Source organism: Pelodiscus sinensis, unplaced genomic scaffold (assembly GCF_049634645.1).
Source record: "Pelodiscus sinensis isolate JC-2024 unplaced genomic scaffold, ASM4963464v1 ctg180, whole genome shotgun sequence".
Classification (NCBI taxonomy): domain Eukaryota; kingdom Metazoa; phylum Chordata; order Testudines; family Trionychidae; genus Pelodiscus; species Pelodiscus sinensis.
In genome coordinates, this window is record NW_027465897.1 from 98,093 (window position 1) to 123,073 (window position 24,981).

Sequence of the window (24,981 nt, forward strand, 5' to 3'; positions counted from 1 at the left end):
CCCTGGGGCCCATCCGCACTTGGCACAGCCGGTGCCCCGCCGGTTCTCCGCTCTGCCATGGCCAGCTCATGCTGTCGCTGCCTCTCTCGATCCTGGCGGTCCCTCTCTCGGTCTTGGCGCTCCTTCTCTCGGTCCTGTACTTCCAATTCCTTGATCCGCAGCTGGATCTCCAGCCGCCGCAGCTCCGCTGGGCTGGCCCCTGCCCTAGATGGGCTACGGCTTGCAGGCCTCCCGGGAGATGCTGTCTCATCTCTCTGGTGGGTTCCAGCGCTCCTCCCCCTCTCTGAGCCTGACACTCTCAGGGGGGGTCTGGCTGCTTCCCCTGGGGACAAGATCCTGGCCCTGTGGCTGGTCATTCTCTTCCAGCTGGGCAATCAGCTGAGCCTTGGCTGCTTTCTGCACAGGCAAGCCCCTCTCTCTGCACAGCCCCACCAGCTCTGCCTTCAAGAGTCGGGCGTAGGCCATCTGCCCGCTGGTCCCTCGGTGCAGACTCACCAGTCTAGTGCTGCAGCGCCCCACGATTCCCAGGAACCGCTTCGCTCTGTCTCCAGCACGCCTGGCTCCAGGGCTCTTGCTTCTACTGCGCCTTGTCGCTCGCCGCTGGAAGCTCCATCCACAGGGTGCAGAGCATCCCACTCCTGACACCAGTGTGACTGCGCGATGGGGTTCCCCCGTCTCCTGCACCCCGAAATGGCACGGACAGACTCCACCAGCCAGTAGAATAGAGGTGGTTTATTGCTTCTCCAGCATACAGCACAGATGTCATCAGGTTACAGGGCAGGCTCTGGGCCGTGCTCACAGGTACGTCGCCCCCGCGCTGCGCCTGGCTCTGGGCCGTGCTCACAGATACGTCGCCCCCGCGCTGCGCCTGGCTCTGGGCCGTGCTCAGAGGTACGTCCCCCCCACGCTGCGCCTGGCTCTGGGCCGTGCTCAGAGGTACGTCCCCCCCACGCTGCGCCTGGCTCTGGGCCGTGCTCAGAGGTACGTCCCCCCCACGCTGCGCCTGGCTCTGGGCCGTGCTCACAGGTACGTCGCCCCCGCGCTGCGCCTGGCTCTGGGCCGTGCTCACAGGTACTTCCCCCCCCCCGCGCCTGGCTCTGGGCTGTGCTCACAGGTACGTCCCCCCCTCTCCGCGCTGCGCCTGGCTCTGGGCCGTGCTCACAGGTACGTTCCCCCCTCTCCACGCTGCGCCTGGCTCTGGGCCGTGCTCACAGGTACGTCGTCCCCGCGCTGCGCCTGGCTCTGGGCCGTGCTCACAGATACGTCGCCCCCGCGCTGCGCCTGGCTCTGGGCCGTGCTCAGAGGTACGTCCCCCCCGCGCTGCGCCTGGCTCTGGGCCGTGCTCACAGGTACGTCCCCCCCGCGCTGCGCCTGGCTCTGGGCCGTGCTCACAGGTACGTCCCCCCCGCGCTGCGCCTGGCTCTGGGCCGTGCTCACTGGTACTTCCCCCCCCCGCGCTGCGCCTGGCTCTGGGCTGTGCTCACAGGTACGTCCCCCCCCCGCGCCTGGCTCTGGGCTGTGCTCACAGGTACGTCCCCCCCTCTCCGCGCTGCGCCTGGCTCTGGGCTGTGCTCACAGGTACGTCCCCCCCGCGCTGCGCCTGGCTCTGGGCCGTGCTCACAGGTACGTCCCCCCCGCGCTGCGCCTGGCTCTGGGCCGTGCTCACAGGTACGTCCCCCCCTCCCCGCGCTGCGCCTGGCTCTGGGCTGTGCTCACAGGTACGTCCCCCCCTCCCCGCGCTGCGCCTGGCTCTGGGCTGTGCTCACAGGTACGTCCCCCCCTCCCCGCGCTGCGCCTGGCTCTGGGCTGTGCTCACAGGTACGTCCCCCCCGCGCTGCGCTTGGCTCTGGGCTGTGTTCATAAGTGGGTCTGGCCGGTGTTCCTGTGGGCTGCAGACTGTTCTGCGCTGAAGGTGGAGCTGGCAGGGGGGCAGGCTCTGGGGGCAGGTCCCATTGCCCAAGGTACCTGGGGCAGGTGGTGCCGTTGCATGGGAGGGGTGACAGGGCCTGGTGCACGTGCAGCACAGGGGTGTGAATTCACACTCAGGGCAGGGGCAGAAGCGTGCCCAGGCCTGGCTGATACTCGCTTCCACGCCCCTCGCAATGGGGCTGGTCCCAGGCAGGGCCCTGGGTCTTGTAATGAGGCTTCTTGCTGCTTCTCTCCCCCACATCCTCCAGGCTCAGCTGCCAGCTTCCACCCAGCCCCCCACTGCCCCGAGCCCTGCCCCAGCACCACCCCCAATAGCACACTACACAGCCTCTGCCCCATAGCCCAGTGCTGCCTGGCTGGGTACCAGGCCCCCGCATGCCACAGCCCTGCACCCCATGGCACAGTGCTCCTCCTGCACCTGACAGCCCTGCTCCCACCTGCACCCCAAACCCTGCTCCCACCTGCACCCCACAACCCTGCACCCCATGGCACAGTGCCCCTCCTGCACCTGACAGCCCTGCTCCCACCTGCACCCCAAACCCTGCTCCCACCTGCACCCCAAACCCTGCACCCATGCTGTACCCCGCAGCCATGTACCCCAAGGCTCTGCACCCCACGGCCCTGTACCTGACAGCCCTGCCTCCAGTACCCTGTGCTGCCCTGGATGTCCCATGCCCCTGCACCTGTGTCCACCGTGGGGAAGTGCCCTGTGTCCTCATGTTCCTATTTACATGCAACTCTGCACAGCGCGGGCAGCACATCGGGCGGGGGGGGGCAGAGGTGAGGGGTGATCTGCTGAAGCCACTTTCCCTTCCAAATCTGCACCTCATCCACGCACATACAACTGTAACCAGTGTGCTGGGGGGGGGGGTCACTGCCGTGTGCTGGGGGGGTCGCTGCCGTGTGCTGGGGGGGTCGCTACAAAGTGCTGGGGGGGGTCACTGCCGTGGGCTGTGGGGGGTCACTACAATGTGCTGTGGGGGGGGTCGCTGCCGTGAGGGGGGTCACTGCTGTGGGCTGGGGGGGGGTCACTACAATGTGCTGTGGGGGGGGGTCGCTGCCGTGAGGGGGGTCACTGCCGTGGGCTGGGGGGGTCACTACAATGTGCTGTGGGGGGGTCGCTGCCGTGAGGGGGGTCACTGCCGTGGGCTGGGGGGGGTCACTACAATGTGCTGTGGGGGGGGTCGCTGCCGTGGGGGGGGGGGGGTCGCTGCCGTGGGCTGTGGGCGGGGAGGCGCCCAGACACCAGCTCTCCAGAGACAGCGGCAAAGGAGGTGACCACGGCCGGGGGTCTGAGCAGACATTGCCAGCCACTGTCCCGCAGAGCAGTTACAATTCAATCCTAGAGCACTAGAACTAGAAGGGACCTCGAGAGTCACCAAGTCCAGTCCTGGCCCTCACAGCAGGACCCAGCGCCGGCTAGACCAGCCCCGACCGGTGTGTGTCCAACCTGCTCTTCAGAGACGGGGATTCCACAACCCCCCGGGCAACTCATTCCAGTGTTTGACCCCCTGCCAGGCAGGAAAATTTCCCAATGTCCAACCTAAACCTCCCCTGCTGCAGTTTAAGCCCCTTGTTTCTTGTCCTGTCCTCAGAGGCCAAGGGGAACAATTTCCCCCCCTCCTCCCTGGGACACCCTTTTAGATACTTGAAAACCGCTCTCATGGCCCCTCTCAGTCTGCTCCTTTCCAAACCAAACAAGCCCAATTCCTTCAGCCTCCCTCCTAGCTCATGTTCTCTAGACCGTCCATCGTCCCTGTTGCTCTTCTCTGGACCCTCTCCAATTTCTCCACATCTTTCCTAAAATGCGGTGCCCAGAACTGGACACAATCCTCCAGCTGAGGCCTGACCAGCGCAGAGTAGAGCGGCAGAACGACTCCTCGTGTCTTGCTCACAACACGCCTGTTACTGCCTCCCAGAAGCATGTTTGACTTTTTTGCAAGTGTCACACTGTGACTCATATTCAGCTTGTGGGCCACTCTGACCCTAGATCCCTTTCTGCCGTTCTCCTTCCTAGACAGTCACTTCCCATTCTGTGTGCGTGCAATTCACTGTTCCGTTTTAGGTGGAGTACTTTGTCCCTATCAAACTTCAATCTGTTTACCTCAGACCATTTCTCCAATTTGTCCAGATCATGTTGAATTCTCACCCTCTCCTCCAGAGCAGTCGCAACCCCTCCCAGCCTGGGGTCATCTGCAAACTTAACAAGCGTCCCCTCTATGCCGATATCTAAATCGCTGCTGAAGATACTGAACAGAGCTGGTCCCAGAACAGCCCCTGCGGCTCCCCACTGGTTCTGCCCTTCCGGCAGGACTGGGAACCGTTAGTAACGACTCTGGGAACGGCTCTCCGGCCAGGCATGCACCCCGTACAGTAGCCCCACGGGGGTTGTGTTTCCCTAGCAGTTCATTGAGAAGGTCATGTGACACTATCAAATGCCTTACTAAAGTCTAGGTCAGGCGTGGGCCAAAGGGCCTCCGTGGGCCGGCTGCAGCCCACCCAGAGGGTGGATCCGGCCTGCGGAGGCCCTGCTGCTCCAGGCCAATTAGAGCTTGGGGGCGGGAGACGCGCAAAGTTTCCTCCATCCCGCACTTTGAAGTGCCGCATGCGCCTGGCAGAGCGGGGGCAGGGCGGGGGAAACTTCACGGTTTCTCCCACCCCCAAGCCCCAATTGCTCTGGGGTGGGGCAGCGTGCGAAGCCTCTGTCCGCCCTGCCGGGCCATGGGTGCTTAGTGAGACGAGGGGGCGCAAAGTGGCTCCCCCGCCTCCAGACCAATCATGGTCTATGGGCGGGGAAGCCTGGGAGCATCCTGGCCCCGCCCCCTCTGTTTTAGGCCCTGCCCCTTCCAGGGTGGCCCAGGGCCACTTCAAAAACGTTTGCCCACCTCTGGTCTAGGTATCCTACCAACGAAAGCTATCCGATTGGTCCTTTACAAATCCTCGCTGGCTGCTCCCTAGCACCTTATCTTCCAGGCGTTTGCAGATGGATTCCTTAATTCCTTGCTCCATTATCCTTCCTGGCACAGGCATTAAACTGACCGGTCTGGTTCCTGGGTTGTTCTTATCTCCCTCTGCATAGGTGGGCCCGAGATTGGCCCTTTTCCAGCTCTGGACACTCTCCTGCCCTCCATGACTTGTCAAAGAGCTAAAGGCTCCGATACCTCCTCAGTCAGCTCCTGGAGTATTCTGGGATGCGTTTCAGCAGGCCCGGGGGACGTGCAGACATCTCACTTCTCTCAGGGTATGTCGACACTTACAGCCATTTCGGAAGAGGGCTGCAAATGGAGGCATTCGGAATTGCAACTCAATCCCAGGATTTAAATATCCCGCGCTTGATTTGCATTTACCTGGCTGGTCACCATTTTTTTTTTTTTTTTTAATTGACAAGCCCGGAATAACTGCCCCCATCTACACACGGCACGGAAACGGGCGTTCGAAATAAAGCCGATTTCAAACTACCTGTTATTCCTCCTGCAATGAGGTTTAACAGGTCGTTCAAAATCAGGCTTTATTGCGAACGCCCGTTTCACTGCCGCATGTAGACACGGGCAGTTATTCCGGGCTTGTCACTTTAAAAAATGGTGACCAGCCAGGAAAATGCAAATCAAGCGCGGGATATTTAAATCCTGGGATTGAGTTGCAATTCCGAATGCCTCCATCTGCAGCCCTCTTCCGAAATGGCTGCTAGTGTCGACATACCCTGAGTGATTCTTAACTTTTCCTTTTACTGTTTTAGCTTCTACGCTCACCCCATTTCCACTGGCATTCACTGTGTCAGGCGTCCATCACCATCCACCCTCAGTGAGAACAAACCAAATGTCACCCCAGGGTACAGCCAGGCCCTCCCCCCCCAGCCCGGGCCTGTGTTCTCTGAGCACATGGGCTGAGGGTATAAAACAGACCCGGGCCACAGGGTCCACCTTTCCCCTGCCCCCACCTGTCCACAAGCAACAGGGACCCAAGAAAATTCTAGTCTCCAACAGAGGAGCCTGGCTCAGGTTTCAGGGGTCTCTCTCTCTCGGTCGGTCTGTCTCTGTCCCTGTCTCTCTCTGTCGGTCAGTCGGTCTGTCTGTCTCTGTCCCTGTCTCTCTGTTGGTCAGTCGGTCGGTCTGTCTCGCTCCCCGTGTGTTTGCCTGAAGTGTTAGTAAATCTGCAGAGGGCTACAGAGGCTGGTGCTGTCCATGTTCCCGGGACGAGGTGGTGAGCCAGCTAATAAATGTGTGGTGCTCGTGCTGAGCAGTGCAGGATGGCATGTCCCCGGAGTACCGTACTGGGTGCTGGGGGATCTGGCTGGTGCCCCTGTGTGATCCGAGTGTGGCGCCAGGCGTGGGGCTCCCCGGGGGGCCGTGCTGAGTGACCAGAGCGCCTGGCGTGATTTGCCGCTGGTCCCTAGCAAGGCACCGAGAGACAGAGCCGGGGCTGGGGAGTTCAGGGGGCGCAGGGGTCCCACATTCCCAGGCTGCAGCCCGGGGCTCCTGTCAGACACCCACACGCCTCCCCCAGCAGCTCCACACAGCCACAGCCACGTGGAGCGAACCGGCCCCTCCCCGCACGGGTGGGTGACGCGGCGGCTCGTAACGGGCCCCGCTCTGGCCTCGTTCCCAGAGACTGGCCCTGCCGCAGGGAGCTGTGGCCCCTTGTCCGTCCCCAGCTGCTCTGCAATGCAAGGGGAGGGCGAGTGCGGGTTGGTGGCCCTGTGCCATGCGGGGCCCTCCCAGCAGGGCAGTGCGGGCCCGGAAAGCCAGCAAGTGACCGGGCAGGGACGTCCTCTGGGCTGGCACCTCCTGGCCGGGCGCCTGTGGCGAGGTCGCTGGTGGGGATGAGCCCTCGAGTTCAGCCTTGTCCCTGGTTTCCCTCGACCGCCTCTCGCAAGGGCTCCGAGCTCCACCAGGTCCCGGCGCCGCTCTCGCGAGGCCCGGCCTGGCTGCACGAGCAGCTCGCTGGCCCGCTCTGAGCGCAACGTCGGCCGCAACGCACCCCTGCCCATGCAGCATGGCCGCCCCGGGCCCCAAGGCCTGGAAATCCCTTCCCCCAGCCACAGCCAGCGTGGTGCTCAGACAGCCCGTGGACAGACGCACGGCACAGGGGGGTGCTTAGCACGGATGTCTGTGATGTTCAGCCTCGCCCACCCTGGGGACACCCCGGGACAGACACCCTGGGCTCCTTTGAGCCCCCAACAGCAGACTGCCTGGCCTCTGACAGGCCTGCGCCCTCCCCTGCTCTTGGCCTGGCTTCCCGGGCAACGTGGCAGCCGGTTGCATCACCCCCCTGAGACATGCAGGCACCCGGGGCCTCAGCTTATGAACATAGAACAGCCAGACTGTGTCAGACCAAAGGACCATCCAGCTCAGTGTCCTGTTGGCCAACAGTGGCTAATACCATGTGCCCCAGAGGGAGGGGACACAACAGGGAATCATCAAGCAATGGCTCTCTCATCACCTATTCCCAGCACCAGCCCTGCCCAGCCTGTCTAATAGCCATTGATGGACCTGTACTCCATGAATCTATCTAGTTCTTTCTTGAACCATTAAAGTCCTAGTCTTCACAACATCCTCTGGCAAGGAGTTCCACAGGTTGACTGCACTGAGTGAAGAAATACTTTTTTGTTTGTTATAAACTTGATGCCTATTAATTTCATTGGGTGACCCCTAGTTCTTATATTGTGGGAATAAGTAAATAACTTCCTTATTCACTTTTTCCAAACCAGTCATGACTTTATAGACTTCTGTCATATCCCCCCTTAGTTTCCTCTTTTCTAAACTGAAAGTCCCAGTCTCTTTAATCTCTGTTGATATGGGACCCGTTCCAAACCCCTCATCATTTTTATTGCCTTTTTCTGAACCCTTTTCAATGCCAATAGATGTGAGATGAGGCGACCACAGCTGTGCGCAGTATTCAAGATGTGGGTGTCCCATGGTTTTATATAGAGGCAAAAAGATATTTTTTGTCTTATTCTCAATCCCTTTTTAAATGACTCCTAATGTTCTGTTTGCTTTTTTGACTGCTGCTGCGCACTGAGTGGATGTTTTCAGAGAACTCTCCACAGTGACTCCAAGATCTCCCTCTGAGTAGTTGTAGCCAAATTAGTCCCCATCAATCTGTATGTAGAGTTGGGATGTGTTCCAATGTGCATTACTTTATATTTATCAACATTACATTTAATTTGCATTTTATTGTCCAATCACTTAGTTTGGTGAGATCCTTTTGAATCTCTTCACGGTCTGCTTTCGTCTTAACTATCTTGAGCAGTTTGGGATCATCTGCAAATGTTGCCACCTCCCTGTTTACCTTTCTCAAGATTATTTATAAATAAGTTGAATAGGATGGGTCCCAGGACAGACCCTTAGGGGACCCCACTAGGTACCTCTCTCCACTAGGAAAACTGACCATTTATTCCTACCTTTTGGTACCTGTCTTAACTAGTTACCAATCCCCGAAAGGACTTTCCTCTTATCCCATGACAACTTACTATATTTAAGAGCCTTTGGTGAGGGACCTTATCAAAGGCTGTCTGGAAATCTAAGTACACATCCCCTGTATCCCCCTTGTCCACATGTTTGTTGACCCCCTCAGAGAATTCTGGTAAATTAGTAAGGCAGGATTTCCCTTTGCAGAAACCATGTTGATTTTCCCCCAACAAATTACATTCATCCATGTGTCTGACAATTGTATTCTTTACTATAGTTTCAACAAATTTACCTGGTACTGATGTTAGACTTACTGGTTTGTAATTGCCAGGATCGCCACAAGAGCCCTTTTAAATATTGGCATGACGTTAGCTATGTTCCAGTCATTAGATAGGGAAGCTGCTTTAAAGGATAGGTTACAAACCACAGTTAATAGTTCTGCAATTTCCCATTTGAGTTTTCAGAACTCTTGGGTGAATGCCACCTGGGCCCGGTGACTTGTTACCGTTCAGTTTAACAATTTGTTCCAAAACTACCTCTTAATGAAACCTCGATCTGGGACAATTCCTCAGATTTGTCACCTAAAAAGAATGGTTCATGTTTGGGAATCTCCCCAACATCCTCAGCCGTGAGGACTGAAGCAGAGACTTCATTTAGCTTCTCTGCTATGACTTTATCATCTTTGAGTGCTCCTTTAGCACCTCGATCGTCCAGGGGCCCCACGGTTGTTTAGCCGGCTTCCTGCTTCTGATGTACTTAAACATTTTGCTGTTACTTTGAGTTTTTGGCGAGCTGCTCTTCAGCCTTCTTTTTGGCTTCTCTTATATTTTTACAGTTAATTTGACAAAGTTTATGCTCCTTTCTATTTTCCTCACTAGGACTTCCACTTTAACAGATGTCTTTTTATTGGTCACTGCTTCTTACACCTGGTTGTTAAGCTACGGTGGCACTTTGTTCTCTTACTGTGTTTAATTTGGGGTATACATTTACGTTGGACCTCTATTGTGTCTTTGAAAAGTTTCCATGAAGCCTACAGAGATTTTACTTTTGTCACTGCACCTTTTAATTTCTGTTTAACTTCCTCATTGCGTAGTTCCCCTTTCTGAGATTAAATACCACCGTGTTGGGCTGCTGAGGTGTTTTTCCCACCACAGTTATGTTAAAATCGTATTACATTATGCTCACTAGTCCAGTTATATTTACTTCTTGAACTAGATCCTGTGCTCCATTTAGGATTAAATCAAGAATAGCCTGCCCCCTTGTGGGTTCCAGAACCAGCTGCTCCAAGAAGCAGTTATTTAAGGTACCAAGAAATTTGATCTCCGCATTTCGTCCCTAGGTGACGTGTACCCAGTCAATATGAGGATAGTTGAAATCCCCCACTGTTAGAGTTTTAAAAATTGTTAGCCTCTCTAATCTCCCTTAGCATTTCACAGTCACTATCACTGTCCTGATCAGATGGTTGATAATATATCCCAACTGCTCTATTATTGGAGCATGGAATTACTATCCACAGAGATTCTATGGAACATTTTGGCTCATTTAAGATTTTTACTTCATTTGATCCTACATTTTCTTTCACGTAAAGTGCCCCTCCCCCACCAGCACCACCTGTTCTGTCCTTCCGATATATTTTGTACCCTGGTATGCCTGTGTCCCGTTGATTGTCCTCATTCCACCAAGTTTCTGTGATGCCAATTATATCAGGATCCTTCTTTAAAACTAGGCACTCTAGTTCACCCATTTTACTATTTAGACTTCTAACATTTGTGTACAAGCACTTTAATAATTTGTCACTATTTATCTGGCTGCTGTTCCCTGGTGTGTTAGACTCTTTCATTTGATTGTGTCTCATCTGATCTGACTCATACTTCCATCTTCTCCTCCTCACTAGAACACAGAGCATCTCTATTAATAGACCCTCCCCAATAGATGTCTCTATCTGATCCTTGTGCTCCTCCACACCCGTCGGCTTTCCCCAGCCCTTAGTTTAAAAACTTCTCTACGATCTTTTCAACGTTCAGTGCCAGCAGTCTGGATCCATTGTGGTTTAGGTGGAGCCCATCCTTCCTGTATAGGCTCCTCCTATCCCAAAAGGATCTCCAGCACCTAATAAATCTAAATCCCTCCTCCCTACACCATCGTCTCATCCACGCATTGAGACTCTGAAGCTCTGCCTGCCTGCCTGGCCCTGCGCATGGAACTGGAAGCATTTCCGAGAATGCCACCAGAGAGTTCAGTCCTGGATTTCAGTCTCTTTCCTAGCAGCCTAAATTTGGCCTCCAGAACCTCTCTCTCCCCTACCCTTCCTCATGTCATTGGTACCTACATGTACCACGACCACTGGCTCCTCCCCAGCACTACACATAAGTCTATCTAGATGTCTTGAGAGATCCGCAACCTTCACACCAGGCAGGTGTCAAAGTCAGACAAGACACACAGATTTGTCAGACCGCTCTGTTTATTAGCAAAGCCGCTCTGCTAAATGCACCCAGAAAATGTGAGTGCCATACAAGGCTCAAACCCCTTGATTTATACAGTCAAAAGAAAGCCAAAATTAACAGGATTAAAAGAGGAGCAAAACTTCACGTGATTAGTGTGAGACTAGTCAAGTATCTTCATTTCCACACCAAGCACACAGCAATCTCCTGTCCATATCTCCTTGGTTATCTCAATTGCTTTCTCCCTAACACCTAATGTTCCTTTTCCTATTAACTCAGGCCCACCCGGCTAGCACTCTGATCTGCATCCCTACAAACAACATCAACATACTTTTCTTCTTCCTGTTCAGAGACAAACAGTATTCCTTCAATTTATTCAATTATTACAGCATAATTCATCTCTCTTACAGTATAATTCTACTTTCACAATCCCTCCTTTTGGTCAAGCCACGCCTATGACCAACAATTACTGGGTTCCACACATTAACCGTTCTTTGTCTCTGTTCATCAGTGATATTTAAAATCATCAGATTAGCACTCTGGTTAGGGGTAGCTAGCTGTGTGACATGTCTTGCACAGTTTTGGATACAACAGGAGAACATACAAAAATCATTAAGATCCCAAATAGGATAGTCAGGGCTCGCTGAAACAACCAGTTTCCTATGCCAGGGAAATTGGACAAGTTACTTAGCCATTTCCACAGGGAACTTGGCCCTTCATTGGGAAGGTATACAATCTGTTCCAAGTGGCTAGCACAATCTATCACATCGCTCCTGTTTCTTTGGCCAGGGCCCTTAAACTTTCTCCAGTTTCATTTGCCATGATTTCAACTACTGCTTGTAACCTCAGGAGCCTTTTTGCATGATGTATTACTCCCCCAAATGGGATAAAGGAACCACCAATAGCCTCTTCCCAAGTTAAGGGGCTTATGTGATTCACATGCCATTGGGCATCTGACAAGTCCCTTTTTTCACCTAAAATTACGGAGGTGTTCTCATGGGAAGGACTCTAACACTCGGAATTGTGGGAAGAGTTGGGTGGGATAATAGATACCTGACCAGTTAACCGGTAATGCAGTATAGGCCTTTGTCCCGCAGACCTAATGATGCCCTATCAAAGCCGGGAAGGGTCGGTTGCACCCATTTGCCATATAGGTGTCTACAAAGGAGGAGTAATATCCCCCGAAGGGCACACGGTGATTCTCCTTACAGGGAGTGGCGTTATTTGCATGGCATTGAAAGATTGTACTGTTCTCACTAGGGTGGCTATAGGGGGAGCATGAGAGTGATTTCCCATTTGATCCCAGGTTGAGAAAAAGATTCATATCCTCATACCCAGTCCACCATTCTCCAATCTTGTTTGAATAATCCCACACACCGTTGGTTACAATACGCTGGAGACAACTGCTCCTCCCCAGATTCAGCCCCGTCCCATTACACACCCAACACCAGTGACCTTTTTCCTCCTCCACACTTATCCATTTAGATACATTTATTCCCCCTGCTTCCCAAGTGTCATTACTGTTCCATGTCTTGTTAAACGGATGAGGTCCTCCGGTGAGGCCTGGGGAATTAAGTGGGATTGCCAAGACAGGAACCAGCTTGTGAGTGGGCTGGGATGTGGCTGCAGACCCAGCAATTAGAGATATTAAGGGTCTGAGCGATCCATACTTGCTGGTGGATAAAAGAATTGTCATTGTGGATTCCACAGACCTTAAGACACCAGTAGCCGAGGAACAGGCCCCACCAGAGGCACATGTTGGAGGCAAGACCCTTTTGGTTCTGGCAACCTCAGCTGAGGGAACCGCAGTCACGGTTTTGTCCACCAGGCAGCAGGCGCTAGGCTCACTACTGCTTCTTCTTGGGCCTTGCTTTTGGTCCTCGTCTGCTTCAGGCAACCTTTATACGAACGTAGGTTGTAAGGTATCGCAGGCTGTTCCTCTACGTCTTCTTCTGGAGTCAAAATTGACTCTGCGTGGTCCTGAGGCGATGATTGGTCCGCAGGGGGTGGTGCCTTCTTACACTGTGAAGCTTGTATCCGTGCTGCGATGCCGGATAGCTTAACAGCCATCTGGCTAGTGAGCAGCACCTGATGCGGGCCCTTCCACCGGGGTTCCAAGGCGTGTTTCATGGTGATGTCGTACGTAGACCCAATCATCTGTCTCGAGAGCGTGGCAGGCTTCAGAGGTGGGTTCCCTCAGCTAGGCAGCTTGAACCTGTGAATGGAAGTGACTTACATCTTGCATTAATCCTTTGCAGTACTGAAGGAGTATATTGCGAGTCAAGTTCAAGTCTGAGACTGGAGTAATGGTAGCCATTGTTCTCAATTTCAAAAGGACTTAATGTATGTCTTTGGGATGGTAGGGACAGTGCAGCAGGTGTGTGACATGTAACACACGAGCCAGGTGCTGAACAAGTTGTCCAGTAAAATGTGGACCCCGGTCACTGGACAGAGTGGCAGGAATTCCTTTGGCAGGCATAATATGATTTAACAAACATTTGGCAACAGACCATGAATCAGCTTTGCGACAAGGAAAGGCTTCAATCCAACCCGAAAATAAACATACCAGAACCAAAATGACTTAGGTATTTGTACCAAATCAAGCTGCCAATGCAAGAACGGTGCTTGGGGCAGGTCCCAGAACCCTGAGCTACCTTTACAGGTTTGCCAACATTGTAGCTTTGGCAAGTGGTACAGGCGGCACAGTGGCGAGCTGCAAAACAGCTGAAATGGGGGGCTCACCATCCTGCCTTAGTTACAGCAGAGACCATCCCCTCCTTTCCGACATGCGAAACACTGTGAAGCAGGGTGGCCAGAGATGGGTAGAGTGAAAAGGGGGTCACAAAGGTACCAGTAGGCGAGCACCAACGGGAATCGGGGTATAGAGAGCAACCCGGGGCGACCCAGGAGTCTTTTTCTGCTTCTGGGGCAGAGTCTTGGAGCAGGGTGAGGTCAGAAAGGGACGGCGGTGGTACAGAAACAGACAGGGAACCGAGAAACGCACCGGGGGAAGGTTCTATGGCAGCATTACCCTTAGCAACATCAGTATCTGCTGTGGAGTGGCCAGGGCACTTAATAGCTAATGCAGATGGGAGTAAAACTGCATACAGGAGAGCAGCAATGTAGGGGCCATTCTTGATAGGGGCACCAGCAGAGGTAAGGAAACCCTGAGCTTGCCAGAGGGTGCCAACCCCAAAAGCATATCGAGAATCAGTATAAATGGTGGCGGAGCATCCCTCAGCCAGAAAGCAAGCGCGGGTTAGGGCAACTAGTTCAGCGACTTGCGCTGTCACAGAAGGTAACGGCGCAGCTTCTAGGGTTTCAGAGAGCGATACCGCAGCATATCCTGCAAGGAGACGACCTTGTCTATCTCGAAAGCAGGAACCGTCAGTGACTAACACAAGGTCGGAGTTAGAGAGAGGGACATCAGAAAGGTCGGGGCGCGGCACGGTGACAGCAGAGACAGCTGCAAGGCAGTCGTGGGGTTCACCGTCATCAGACAGAGGAAGGAGAGTGGCAGGGTTCAACTGAGAACAGCGCTTTATGGTGATATGCGAAGCCGAAAGCAGGAAAAGTTCGTACCTAGTGAGGCGGGCGGAGGAAAGGTGAGCTGTATTACGTTGTAGCAGGAGAGTTTCTATAGAGCGGGGGACCATGAGAGAAAGAGGAGAGCAGAGGACAAGGGACTCAGCCATTTCGACTAGGCGTGCCGCAGCAGCCACAGCACGCAGGCAGGGGGGTAAACCCTGGGCAACAGGGTCCAAGGTGGCAGAGAAATAGGCCACTGGATGATTTTTGTCACCATGCTCCTGAGTAAGAGCCCCAAGTGCACAACCAGATTGCTCGTGGCAGAAAAGAGTAAAAGGCTTACAGTAGTTAGGTAACCCTAAGGTGGGGGCAGTGAGAAGCACTAGAGAGCCGGTTTCTGAGGCCGATAATGAAGGGGAACAGAGGAGTAGATCATTTACATATTGGACCAATGTGGACCCAGAGGGGAAGACCAGGTCAGTGAGGTATCTGGCTAATGCTTGGGAAAAGTAAGACGGGCTTTCTGTGTACCCCTAGGGAAGCATGGTCCATGTGTACTGCTGCCCCTTGTAAGAAAAGGCAAAAAGATACTGGGACTTAGGGTGAACCGGGACAGAAAAGAAAGCAGAACACAGATCAACAACAGTAAAATGAGTTGCATCTGGCAGGATAGAAGCCAGAATAGTTGCTGGGTTAGGGACTGTGACGGCGCGTTGGGGGTCCCCCGTCTCCTGCACCCCGAAATGGCACAAACAGACTGCACCAGCCGGTGGAATAGAGGAAGTTCATTGCCTCTCCAGGATACAGCCCAGCACAGATGGAATCTGGTCCCAGAGCTGGGCTAGGATGCCTCAGCCCCCCTTGAGATGGGGGGAGACTGGGCCCCTAAACTCCAGCTCCTCTCCCTAGGCTGTCTCCTCCATACTCACACACAGCCAGCAACCAACTAACTAACTTCCAGCCCTGCCCCCCAGCCAGGGCAGCATCCACCTTCCTTTGTTCCTCTCCATGGGGGGTGTCTGGCCACTGGTTCAACAAGTTTGGCATCACCTTGGTCTAGTGAGGTTTTCCCTGCTGGGTCTTGCTCCAGACAGCAGGGGTCACCACAGCCCAGCAAGTACCCCCACTACGTCACAGGGACTACAGGAAAGGTGGGTACAACAATGCAGTTAATGGCTTGAAGATCCTGAACAAACAGCCATGATTTCCCAACAGCCTTTCGAACTGGGAGGATAGGGGCGTTACGGCACTGGAACACGGGACAATAATGCCTTGTTCCCGCAGGGTGGATATGACCGGAGCTGAAACCTCTAAATCCCAAAAACCCAGTCCCACGACCCCTTCTCCGACCTCATCCCCGTTCTTGGTACCCTCCCCGTTCCCGGTACTGTCTGCCCTGCCCTGAATAATGCTGTATTTGCAGAGCCATTAACTTTTGTGAGGACTGCTCCTCTTTCCCTTTTAGAGTGCGGTGGCAATGCTCTGCCACTGCTTGCAATTTGTCCATGGTCTTGGCCTCCCATCCAACACTTATTTGCTTTAACATACTGCTAATGGCAGGTAGGAGGCCATTAACAAACGCATGCGCCAGGACGCCCTGTCCATTTTCACCCGGTCGCTGTATACCAGAATGTTGCAGAAAAAAACCCCAAAAACCATCAGTCTGTGTGATAGTTCCCCGGGTTTTCTCTGTTGCTGTTTACAGCAATGTATGGCCACCCAGTTATTTTTTTTTTTTAAGGTCCATACTTGGGGAATGGCCTCATGCAGGGGCTTAGCTGGATTCTTACATTTGTTCCAGTAGGCAGCATCAGGACCAGTGTCTGGTAAATTAGAAGGATGCTCAGTGGTGGGCCAATTTGCTATCAGGAGCCTTTTTTTTTTTTCTTGCTCGCTAGGGTTATAAGTAGCTTACACTGTTCCAGGAGGTCTGCTTCAGAGGGTTCATAGGCATTGCACACTAGCAAAAATTCCTCTGCAAATTTGGTAGGGTTTTCCTGGGGCTTTGGAAAACCTTTTACAATTGAGTGGAGCTCCCTGTGGGTCCACGGTTTATAGCTCCAAGTGGGACGGGTCTGAGTCTTCTTGGAGGACGGGGTAAAGGGAAGCGCTCGGTCTGGTGGTGGGAGAGGAGGTTTCCAATAAAGCTTTTTACTTAAAATTCTAATTGTAAGGGAGGCGAGCTTCGATTCAGTCCATCTAAGATTTGCCTCATTCCACCACTGCATGAAGCAATCTACCTCTCCTCTAGCCAATTCAGCTTTGGGAAGGCCAAGTTTGTCTTTTAAGACGTCCACTTGGTCTTTGTTCCAAGATCCTAACAGTGGCCACTGAGTTTTGGGATCCCCAGAGTCAATCTAGATCATTTTTCCAGAAATGTACAGGGATCTGGACCCTTTCTAAAATATATAAACTGAGCCGGGGTCGCTTTAGGGAACTATCCCTGCTTAGACGTCTGCTTACCCATACAGGAGGACTTCATACACCAATCACACAAGGAGGAAATTCGGGTTCGTCAGAGCGGTGCCCAGTGCAACACACAGAAGAAGCCCACAGGCTACTGCCTCAATCGCCCTTGCGTTCACTCCAAGGATTTTATCCAAGGTGCGGTGCGGCTGCGATTGTGCAGATTCCAGTCACACAGACCGCGGGGACAGGAGCCCCTTGGTCAGCCAGTCCCCGGACAGGGATGGCTCCCAGACTCACTCACACCACAGGGAAGACGGATAGACACAGAGACAAGACAGTCCTCAGTCCGGACAAAACAATTACCTGACCAGAGTCCTGATGTTAGATCCCGGGATCCCTACCAGAACAGAGCGGGAACCAACAGGTTCGATGGCGTAGACCTCGCTGTGGCTGTGCACCTTTCCATTCTGGCAGAGAACCGCTCCGGCCAAATGCCCAGGTGCCGGCTACCACGGTCATCCTGCAAGTCAGTCAGGGATCACACAGCCTCAGCGAAGACGGTTGCCATCTCGGTGGGACCTCCAAATTGTCAAAGGTAGACAGGACTCACAGATTTGTCAGACCGCTCTGTTTATTAGCAAAGCCGCTCTGCTAAATGCACCCAGAAAATGTGAGTCCCATTCAAGGTTCAAACCCCTTGATTTATACAGTCAAAAGAAAGTCAAGTTAACAGGATTAAAAGAGGAGCAAAACTTCACATGATTAGCGTGAGGCTAGTCAAGTATCTTCATTTCCACATCAAGCACACAGTCCATACCTTCTGTCCATGTCTCCTTGCTTTCTCCCTAACACCTAATGTTCCTTTTCCTATTAACTCAGGCCCACCCGGCTAGCACTCTGATCTGCATACCTACAAACAACATTCACATACTTTTCTTCTTCCTGTTCAGAGACAAACAGTATTCCTTCAATTTATTCAATTATTACAGCATAATTCATCTCTCTCTTACAGTATAATTCTTTCTACTTTCACACAGGCAAGTCACCATACGGTTCTCCCAGTCATCACAAACTAAGCTCTCTATGTTTCTAATGATCAAATGCCCCGCTACTAACACCTACCTTTCCCTAATGACTGGCATTCCCTCCCCCAGAGAGGTAGCCTCAGTGCAAGAGGATACCCCAACACCCTTTGGAAGGAGGGTCCCGACTATGGGAAGGTTTCCCTCTGCTCCCGTTGACTGTTCTCCTTCCCTGCGCCTTTCACCCTCCTTAACAGCGCAGGGGCTGTCTGACCAGAGGTGGGACAATTCTACAGTGTCCCAGGAAGCCTCATCTACGCACCTCTCAGCCTCCCTCAGCTCCTCTAGTTCAGCCACCCTGCCCTCCAAAGCCTATACATGCCTCTGAGGGCCAGGAGCTCCTTGCACCAAATGACCACACAGGGCAGGTAATCAGACATGCTGTTTCCTGCGCCCAGTGTAGAACAGCCCCCACTCTGCTGCTGGGCTGCTGCCTGCATTCTCCCCTGCACTACCTAGGCTATCAAGAGGGGTTTTCCTTCAGTCAGGAAGTCTTGGTTTAGTTTTAAAGAATGGCAAGTGCAGCTCAGCCCCTCCCAGTTAGCTGCTCCTCTTTGCAGAGCACCCTGGTCACTTACTCACAGGCTTTATTAAGCCCTGGGCTTCCTGATAGTCCCGCCCCAGCTAAGGCTCGACCAATGAACAGAGGGCTCTAGATTTCAAAGCCTCGTTAAGAAGCTCACAACTTCCAGCTGCCAGCCACAGTGCACAGCCTTTCAAACAGACCGCTCAGCGCTTGAATCTCCAAACAAACAAACAAACAGCCAGCCAGACAGACACAAGCTCAGCACAGTTTCTTTCAGGCAACTAGCAAGTAACCCCCCCACACAGACACACACACACTACAGGCATCCATTTACCTCGAGGGTCCTGTATTAGCTCCTCCTCCACCTGGAGAACTCCCTCAGGGAACTCCGTTAGCCGCCCCTGGTCGCAAAGCTGCTTGGAACAACGACTTCTTGTACTTGCTTGTGAAGCTACGGTAGCACTTTCGATTCTCTCTTGGTGAAGAAAAACTTCTGTTTGTTTTGAACCTGCTACCTATTGATTTCCCTAGGTGACCCCTAGTCCCTGTATTAGTCACTTATTCGCTTTCTGCAGGCCACTCGTGATTGTATAGATCTCTGTCCTCTCCCCCCTCAGTCCCCTCTCTTCTAAGCTGAACAGTCCCAGTCGCTTTAATCTCTCCACATGGGACCCATCAAACCCCTCCTCAGTTTTGTTGCCCTTTTCTGAACCTTTCCCACTGCCGACAGATGGCAATCACATCTGTGCGCAGTATTCAAGGTGTGGGCGTCCCATGTGCCACGGAGTGTGGGGGAGCCACCAGGGCCTGCACCCCCATCCGCAGTCACATGGGGCTCTCAGGTGGCAGGTAGAACAGGAGGTTCACTGGTTCCCAGGGACACAGCGTAGCTCAGACTCGTTGTTACAGGAACCAGGAGCCGTCAGTACAACCCAGCTTGGGGATGGGGGCCCAGAGCCCCAGCTCCCACTACGTCACACTATGGTCTTATACAGAGGCAATAGTCTCAGTTTTATTCTCTGTTCCTTTTGTAATGACTCCCAGCACTCTGTTTGCTTTTTCACTGCCGCTGCACCTGAGTGGATGTTTGCAGAGAACGCTCCACAGTGACTCCAAATCTCTCTCTTGAGTAGTTGTAGCTAAATTAGTCCCCATCATATTGTATGTATATGCAAATTGGGGGCATATGGCCTATCACTGGAAAACTGATAATCCCCCAGATGTGTATATTCTATTTGTGTGCACGTATCTTTCTTAATGTTAGAAATATGAATGTAAATCTGGTTATTAATCTAGGTCTTCTAGCAAAAGCCATTCATGGTGCTTCAAGAACTTAATGGCCCAGTGCTCAAGACAAGAATCTGTGACTAGCCTTGTTTTTTCTGTGAGTCTGGACTATGGTTGGTCCAGTCCAGTCATGTGACCAGGTCATCCGGTGCCAGAATCCTAATGGAACGCAGTCCTTTTCCAAGGGCGGACGGGGGGGGGGGGGGGGAGGGATTGAAGCTGAACATGAAGGATTCCCACCTTGGGCAAAATTGAGTTATAGGGAGGGAACCAGACAATGAGGAGCTGGCAGTTGGCAGACACCCAGACACTCCCTGCTCACCATCAAGATACCTGCTGGAACCAGCTGGGACTGAACGAGCGGCAGTTCAAGGCCAAGCGAGGAGCTTGCCTCCCTTGTGAGGAAAGATCATTGAAAGGACCCTGGGGCTCAGAGGGTCCCACTTGGCTGGCGTCTTGTGCTTTACTGTAGCCAGTAACTTGGATCCGTCTTCACTCGCAGCCACTTCAGTCCTGCCCCTCACACTGCGTAAATGGCTCTTTGTCAGCAGAGCCAGTGGGCAGACCCGTCCCGGGGGAGGGGTAACAGCTGTGCGTCCCGCGCTCTGGAAGGGAGCAACCGTCAGGCGCTGTCTCTGTGCAAGTGTCATGCAGAGTGAGGGGGATTGATGTGGGGTCTGAGCCCGCTGGCCGTGCCCAGGGGCAGTGACAAGCCCCAGCGCTGAGCTGTTCTGTGTCCGTGTTACTCTACCGGGGGCTGTGTCCCCAACTGGTGCCTTTGCTGAGGGAGACCAGAGGTTCTGGCTCAGCAGGACAGGGTGGTGGGGTGCTCCAGAGCGCAGACAGGCAGGCTCTGTGGTGTGATCAGCCCATCAGGTGACAGTCCCAAGGGGATCTCTGTGACACAACCCAACACGGCCATCGACATCCCCCACCCCAGAGCTCTCTGGTGACACACGCTCCTTCCCAGCGCGTTTCTCCTCTGCAGAGCAAAGTGCGACCCGGCAGAGCCCGAGCCTCCCTCACCCGTGTGACTCTTCAGTAACGTCCCAGGCTTAGGGCCTGCTCTGCCGGCTACCCGTGGTACCGTCCAGCTGGCCCCTGGGCGTGGCCAGTGTCCCTGGGCAGTTGGTTTGCAGGTCGACACCGTGTCCAACACGGCCTCCCGTCTGTGCAGCGGGCAGCTTCCCCGCAGCTGCAGCTCTTGGGGCACCGGAGAGAGGCAGGTGGAACAGACCCGGCAGCTTTTACTGCTCTGTCCCTCCTGTTTGCAACTTCTGCTGTTTTCTCTCCATCACAGTGCTTGGTTTGCTGCTGACGCTGTGGGCGAGTCAGGGTCGTGTTCACTCTGTTCTGTTGCATGGGATTCCACTGTCCTGTAAGACCCCTGTGTGTGAGTGCCTCCGGTTCCCAGGGCATTGCACCCACAGTGAGCCGGGGTGGGAAATTCAGTGTGATGGCCTCCGGCATGGACACTATGGCTGATGCTGTCATAGAATCATAGGATCACAGCTCCCAGGGCTGGCGGAGCCCTCAGGAGTCACCGAGTCCAGCCCCCTGCCCAAGGCAGGACCAGCCCCGACTCCATCAACCCAGCCAGGGCTTGGCCAAGCCGGGACTTAAACATCTCAGAAGAACATAAGAATGGCCAGACGGAGTCAGACCAAAGGCCCATCTAGCCCAGTGTCCTGTTTGCCAACAGCGGCCAATGCCAGGGGCCCAGAGGGAGGGGACAGAACAGGGAACCATCCAGTGACCCCTCTCCATCACGCACCTCCAGAGGAACAGATGTCAAGGGACACCATGCCTACCCATCGCCTCCAGGAATGGAGATTCCACCCCCCCCCCTCGGGAACCCAGCCCAGCGCTTCCCCACCCGCCTTCTAGCCGGGCCCGGCCTTCTAGCCATCTTTCTATCCATCTTACCGTCCATTTATCCAATCCACAGTCCCTTAACTTGCTGGCAAGAATATTGTGGGAGACGTATCAAAAGCCTTGCTAAAGTCGAGGTATATCACATCCACTGACTTCCCCACGTCCACAGAGCCAGCTACATGTAAGCGGGGGAATGATTCCGCTATTGTGGGGAACTTTCCTGGCTTCTATACACCCCGGTGAAATGAACCAGTGAAAGGATCCGAGTCCCCGCTCCCACTTCCTTTACCCCACGGCTCCCTGATCCTGAGGGCTCCCCCTCCACTCTCCTGAGTAGCAGAGCCCTCGAAACCCCAACAAGGCTGGGCCCAGGTTTCCTGGGGCTTAATCCCTGACCCTGTGGTCACTAGGGGCAGGAGTGAGGGTGTCCCCACTCCAAGGTGCTCTCTTTACACTGCAGGCCTTCTTGGCCCAGTGATCACTTCATAAGGTTCAAAGCAAATACAATTTATTAAACAACAACGGATTAAAGAGAAAAGAATAAGAAACAATGGTTAACAAGGTTAAATGAGAACACACAGCCCTGCTCTGTAGCACAGGGACATCAAAACAGCAGCCTGCAGAGTGTAAGGACAGTCCACAGTCTCTTCCTTAGAGGTCTTGGATGTGCTGAAGGGGAGGGGGCTGCAGGCTGGACACGCTAGCTCTGGCAGTGACCACACCGCCTCAAGCTCTAAGTGGCCAGACCCCTCTCCCAGTCCAGAGCCTCTCCCCACACTTTGCTGGTCCCAGGTGCTCACTACATCCAGCTGCAGGCTGTGCTGCTTGGCCAGTTCCAGCTCCTTGTGTTGCTTCTCTGTTCCTTTTGGCTCTCTGGGCACTGCCAGTCTGCTGCTCAACACAGGGTCAGCACTCCCTGTGCTGTGTATGCCTGGCTCTGCTGTTGCAAGACAGTCTCTCCACACAGCTTGTACTCCTGGCCTGTCTGTGTCTGGTTCTGTCGCTGCAGGACTTCTGCACACAGCTTGCACTACCCTTTCAGCTCCCTGTTTGCCCAGAGAGAGCCAGAACAATCCCCACTTACAACCTGTCAGTCAGGCTGAGCTGGAGTGTTGGCTGCTTTCCATTGTCTCTGGGGTCTGTCAGTCTCATGAACTTTTCCCCTTCTGAAGCTGGGAGCTGGCAAACCAAAAAACTCCCACGGAGTTTTAGTGAGGGGTAACAGTCCCCTTACATACATCATCATAGAAGCTAATCAGATTGGTCAGGCACAACTTGCCCTTTGTGAATCCATGTTGACTATTCCTGATCCCTTTCCCCTCTTCCAAGTGCCTCAAAATGGATTCCTTGAGAATCCCCTCCATGATTTTTCCGTGTACTGAGGTGAGGCTGATGGGTCTGTAGTTCCCTGGATCGTCCTTCCCTTTTGTAACGATGGGCACTACATTTGCCTCTTTCCAGTCATCCAGGATCTCTCCCAATCCCCACGCGTTTTCAAAGCTAATGGCCAAAGGCTCCTCAATGACATTTGCCAACTCCCTCAGTCCCCTCGTGTCAAGGCTCTTTCCCCACTCCAGCGTGATCAATGCAGAAGTGGGGCCCACAAAATACCCCAAAACCTTATCTTTCCAGGCTCTGGTGTAAAATGTCCCCCCAAAATCATAAAAACCTAGATCTTGGGAATAAAATCCGCTGCCACCACCCAAGTACTGATAAGAAAATCAGGGGAGAGATCACTTGGGAAATCTCACCCCTAAAGTAGAAACCAGGACACACAAATTAACCAACACCAGGTTAAGAAAAGAAAAGAGAAAGAACTTTTATCCCCACCACAATAGCCCTGTTCAAGCGTAATGACCCGATGGAAATGAATATACTCCTGGGGGACCCACCATGGGCCAAGACTTAATTTCAAAGGGGAGCAAAACCCATTTTTAAAAATGCACAGACATCAGGTCCCATTTCCCAAACAGATTCACCTACCCCTCACCCTGCCTACAGAGAGTGAAGAGTCTCTTGGAGGGAGACGTCCTGTCTGACCCCTCACTACCCGGAGAGCAAAGGGCTCAGACCAAAGGAGGGAAAACCTACAAATCCCTTTGTCCCAGTTTGAAATTCCTACCTGCATTCCTATTGGCTGAATCTACCTGGCTAGGTAAGGAACATAGTTAACCCCTTAGTCCCCGGCTGCTGGCCATCCCTCATTGTCATGACACCTCAGATGTATTAAATCCAGGCCTATGGATCTGTGTACGTTTAGCTTTTCTAAATAGTCCTAACCTGTTCTTCCTCTGCCGAAGGCTTTCTGTAACCTGAGCCTGGGCAGGGGGGTGACCTGGTGACACCTCCCCGCCCCCCCCCCCAAATGGAGGCAGGGCTGGTTGCAGGGGGAGCTGGGTGGCTGGGTGTGGGGGGGGTCTGGCTGGCTTGGGGTACAGAGATGAGGGGCAGGGCCTTGGCTCTGGGCCCCTCCCCCAGGCTGGGCTGCCCTGGCTGCTCCCGGTCCCCGCGCTGGCCAGTCTGCTCTGCGCTGGGTCCTGGGAACCAGTAACCCGGCTGTTCTCCCGGCCGGCTGGGAGCCCCCTGGCTCAGGGGGGGCGGGCTCTAGGCCTGGTGGCTCCCCACCCCTCGGTGACAGACGCCGTGTTCTCACGTCCCAGATGGGGGCTGGCTGCAGAGCTTCCCCCCAGGGACCCAGGGGTGTTGCCGTGGGCGCTGTAACGCTGGGGGGGGGGGGTTGGCGCAGGCAGCGTGGGGGTGACACTCAGCGCCCCAAGGGATTCACTGGTGCAAAACGCTCACGTCCCCCCCCCCCCCCCGTCTGTCTCTAGGGGCCTCGCTGCAGGGCGGCTCGGCACAGGGCAGCTGGGTAAATGGCTGCTGGACAGGGGCCGGCTGGTCCATGTGTGTCCCCCGACAGATAACGGGGCTGAGAGGAGAGTCCGTCGTGCTGCCCTGCAACTTCACACACCCGAACCCCGACTACTCCGGGCCCATCCAGGTGATCTGGAACCATGGTGTGTTCCAGTGCCAGGTGCACAACGGAAGCACCGGGACCGACAGCTCCGACAACTGCACGGCGGGGGCTGGGCGCTATCGCCTGGCTGGGGACCCCCGGCGGGGCGACCTCTCCCTGAGCATCACGGGGCTGCGCTTCGACGACAATAGAACGTACCGGTGCCGCGTGGAGCTCACAGACATACCGGGACAGAACTGGGAGATGCCAGACGGGACAGTGCTCACCGTGGCAGGTACCTCGCCCAGGGCCAGGGTGCGCTGCCCTCAGACCCCCCCCCCCCAATCCCGGGTCACACTCCCTGGAGCCAGGGCCCTGCTGCTGGCCGTGGCCTGGTGCCGGCGGGGAGGCCGCAGGTGCTGGGGGAGCCTGGGCCCTTCTGCTCCCAGCGCTGGGCTGCTCCTCCTGAGAGCCCCAGGCAGAGCCCCGGCCCCTGGAGCCGCCTGTGGGCAGAGCACAGCTGGCAGGGAGCCCGCGCCAG

General features: G+C 54.3%; 1 protein-coding gene and 1 long non-coding RNA gene across 3 annotated transcripts in view; one reads left to right on the plus strand and one right to left on the minus strand.

The window, feature by feature from the left end:
* LOC142824334 (sialic acid-binding Ig-like lectin 15) overlaps positions 1-24,981 on the plus strand; it is a 44,857-nt gene that overhangs the window by 9,575 nt on the left and 10,301 nt on the right. For both annotated transcript variants that reach the window (XM_075916213.1, XM_075916212.1), the window contains one exon: positions 24,316-24,735. In XM_075916213.1, coding sequence (XP_075772328.1) covers positions 24,316-24,735 — 420 coding nt within the window. The remainder of the gene's footprint in view (positions 1-24,315; positions 24,736-24,981) is intronic.
* LOC142824333 (uncharacterized) lies at positions 11,423-19,116 on the minus strand. The gene is made up of 3 exons (XR_012899242.1): positions 18,657-19,116; positions 17,078-17,293; positions 11,423-12,992 (listed from the first exon to the last, which is right to left on the minus strand). It is a non-coding gene; the product is annotated as an uncharacterized LOC142824333 (long non-coding RNA).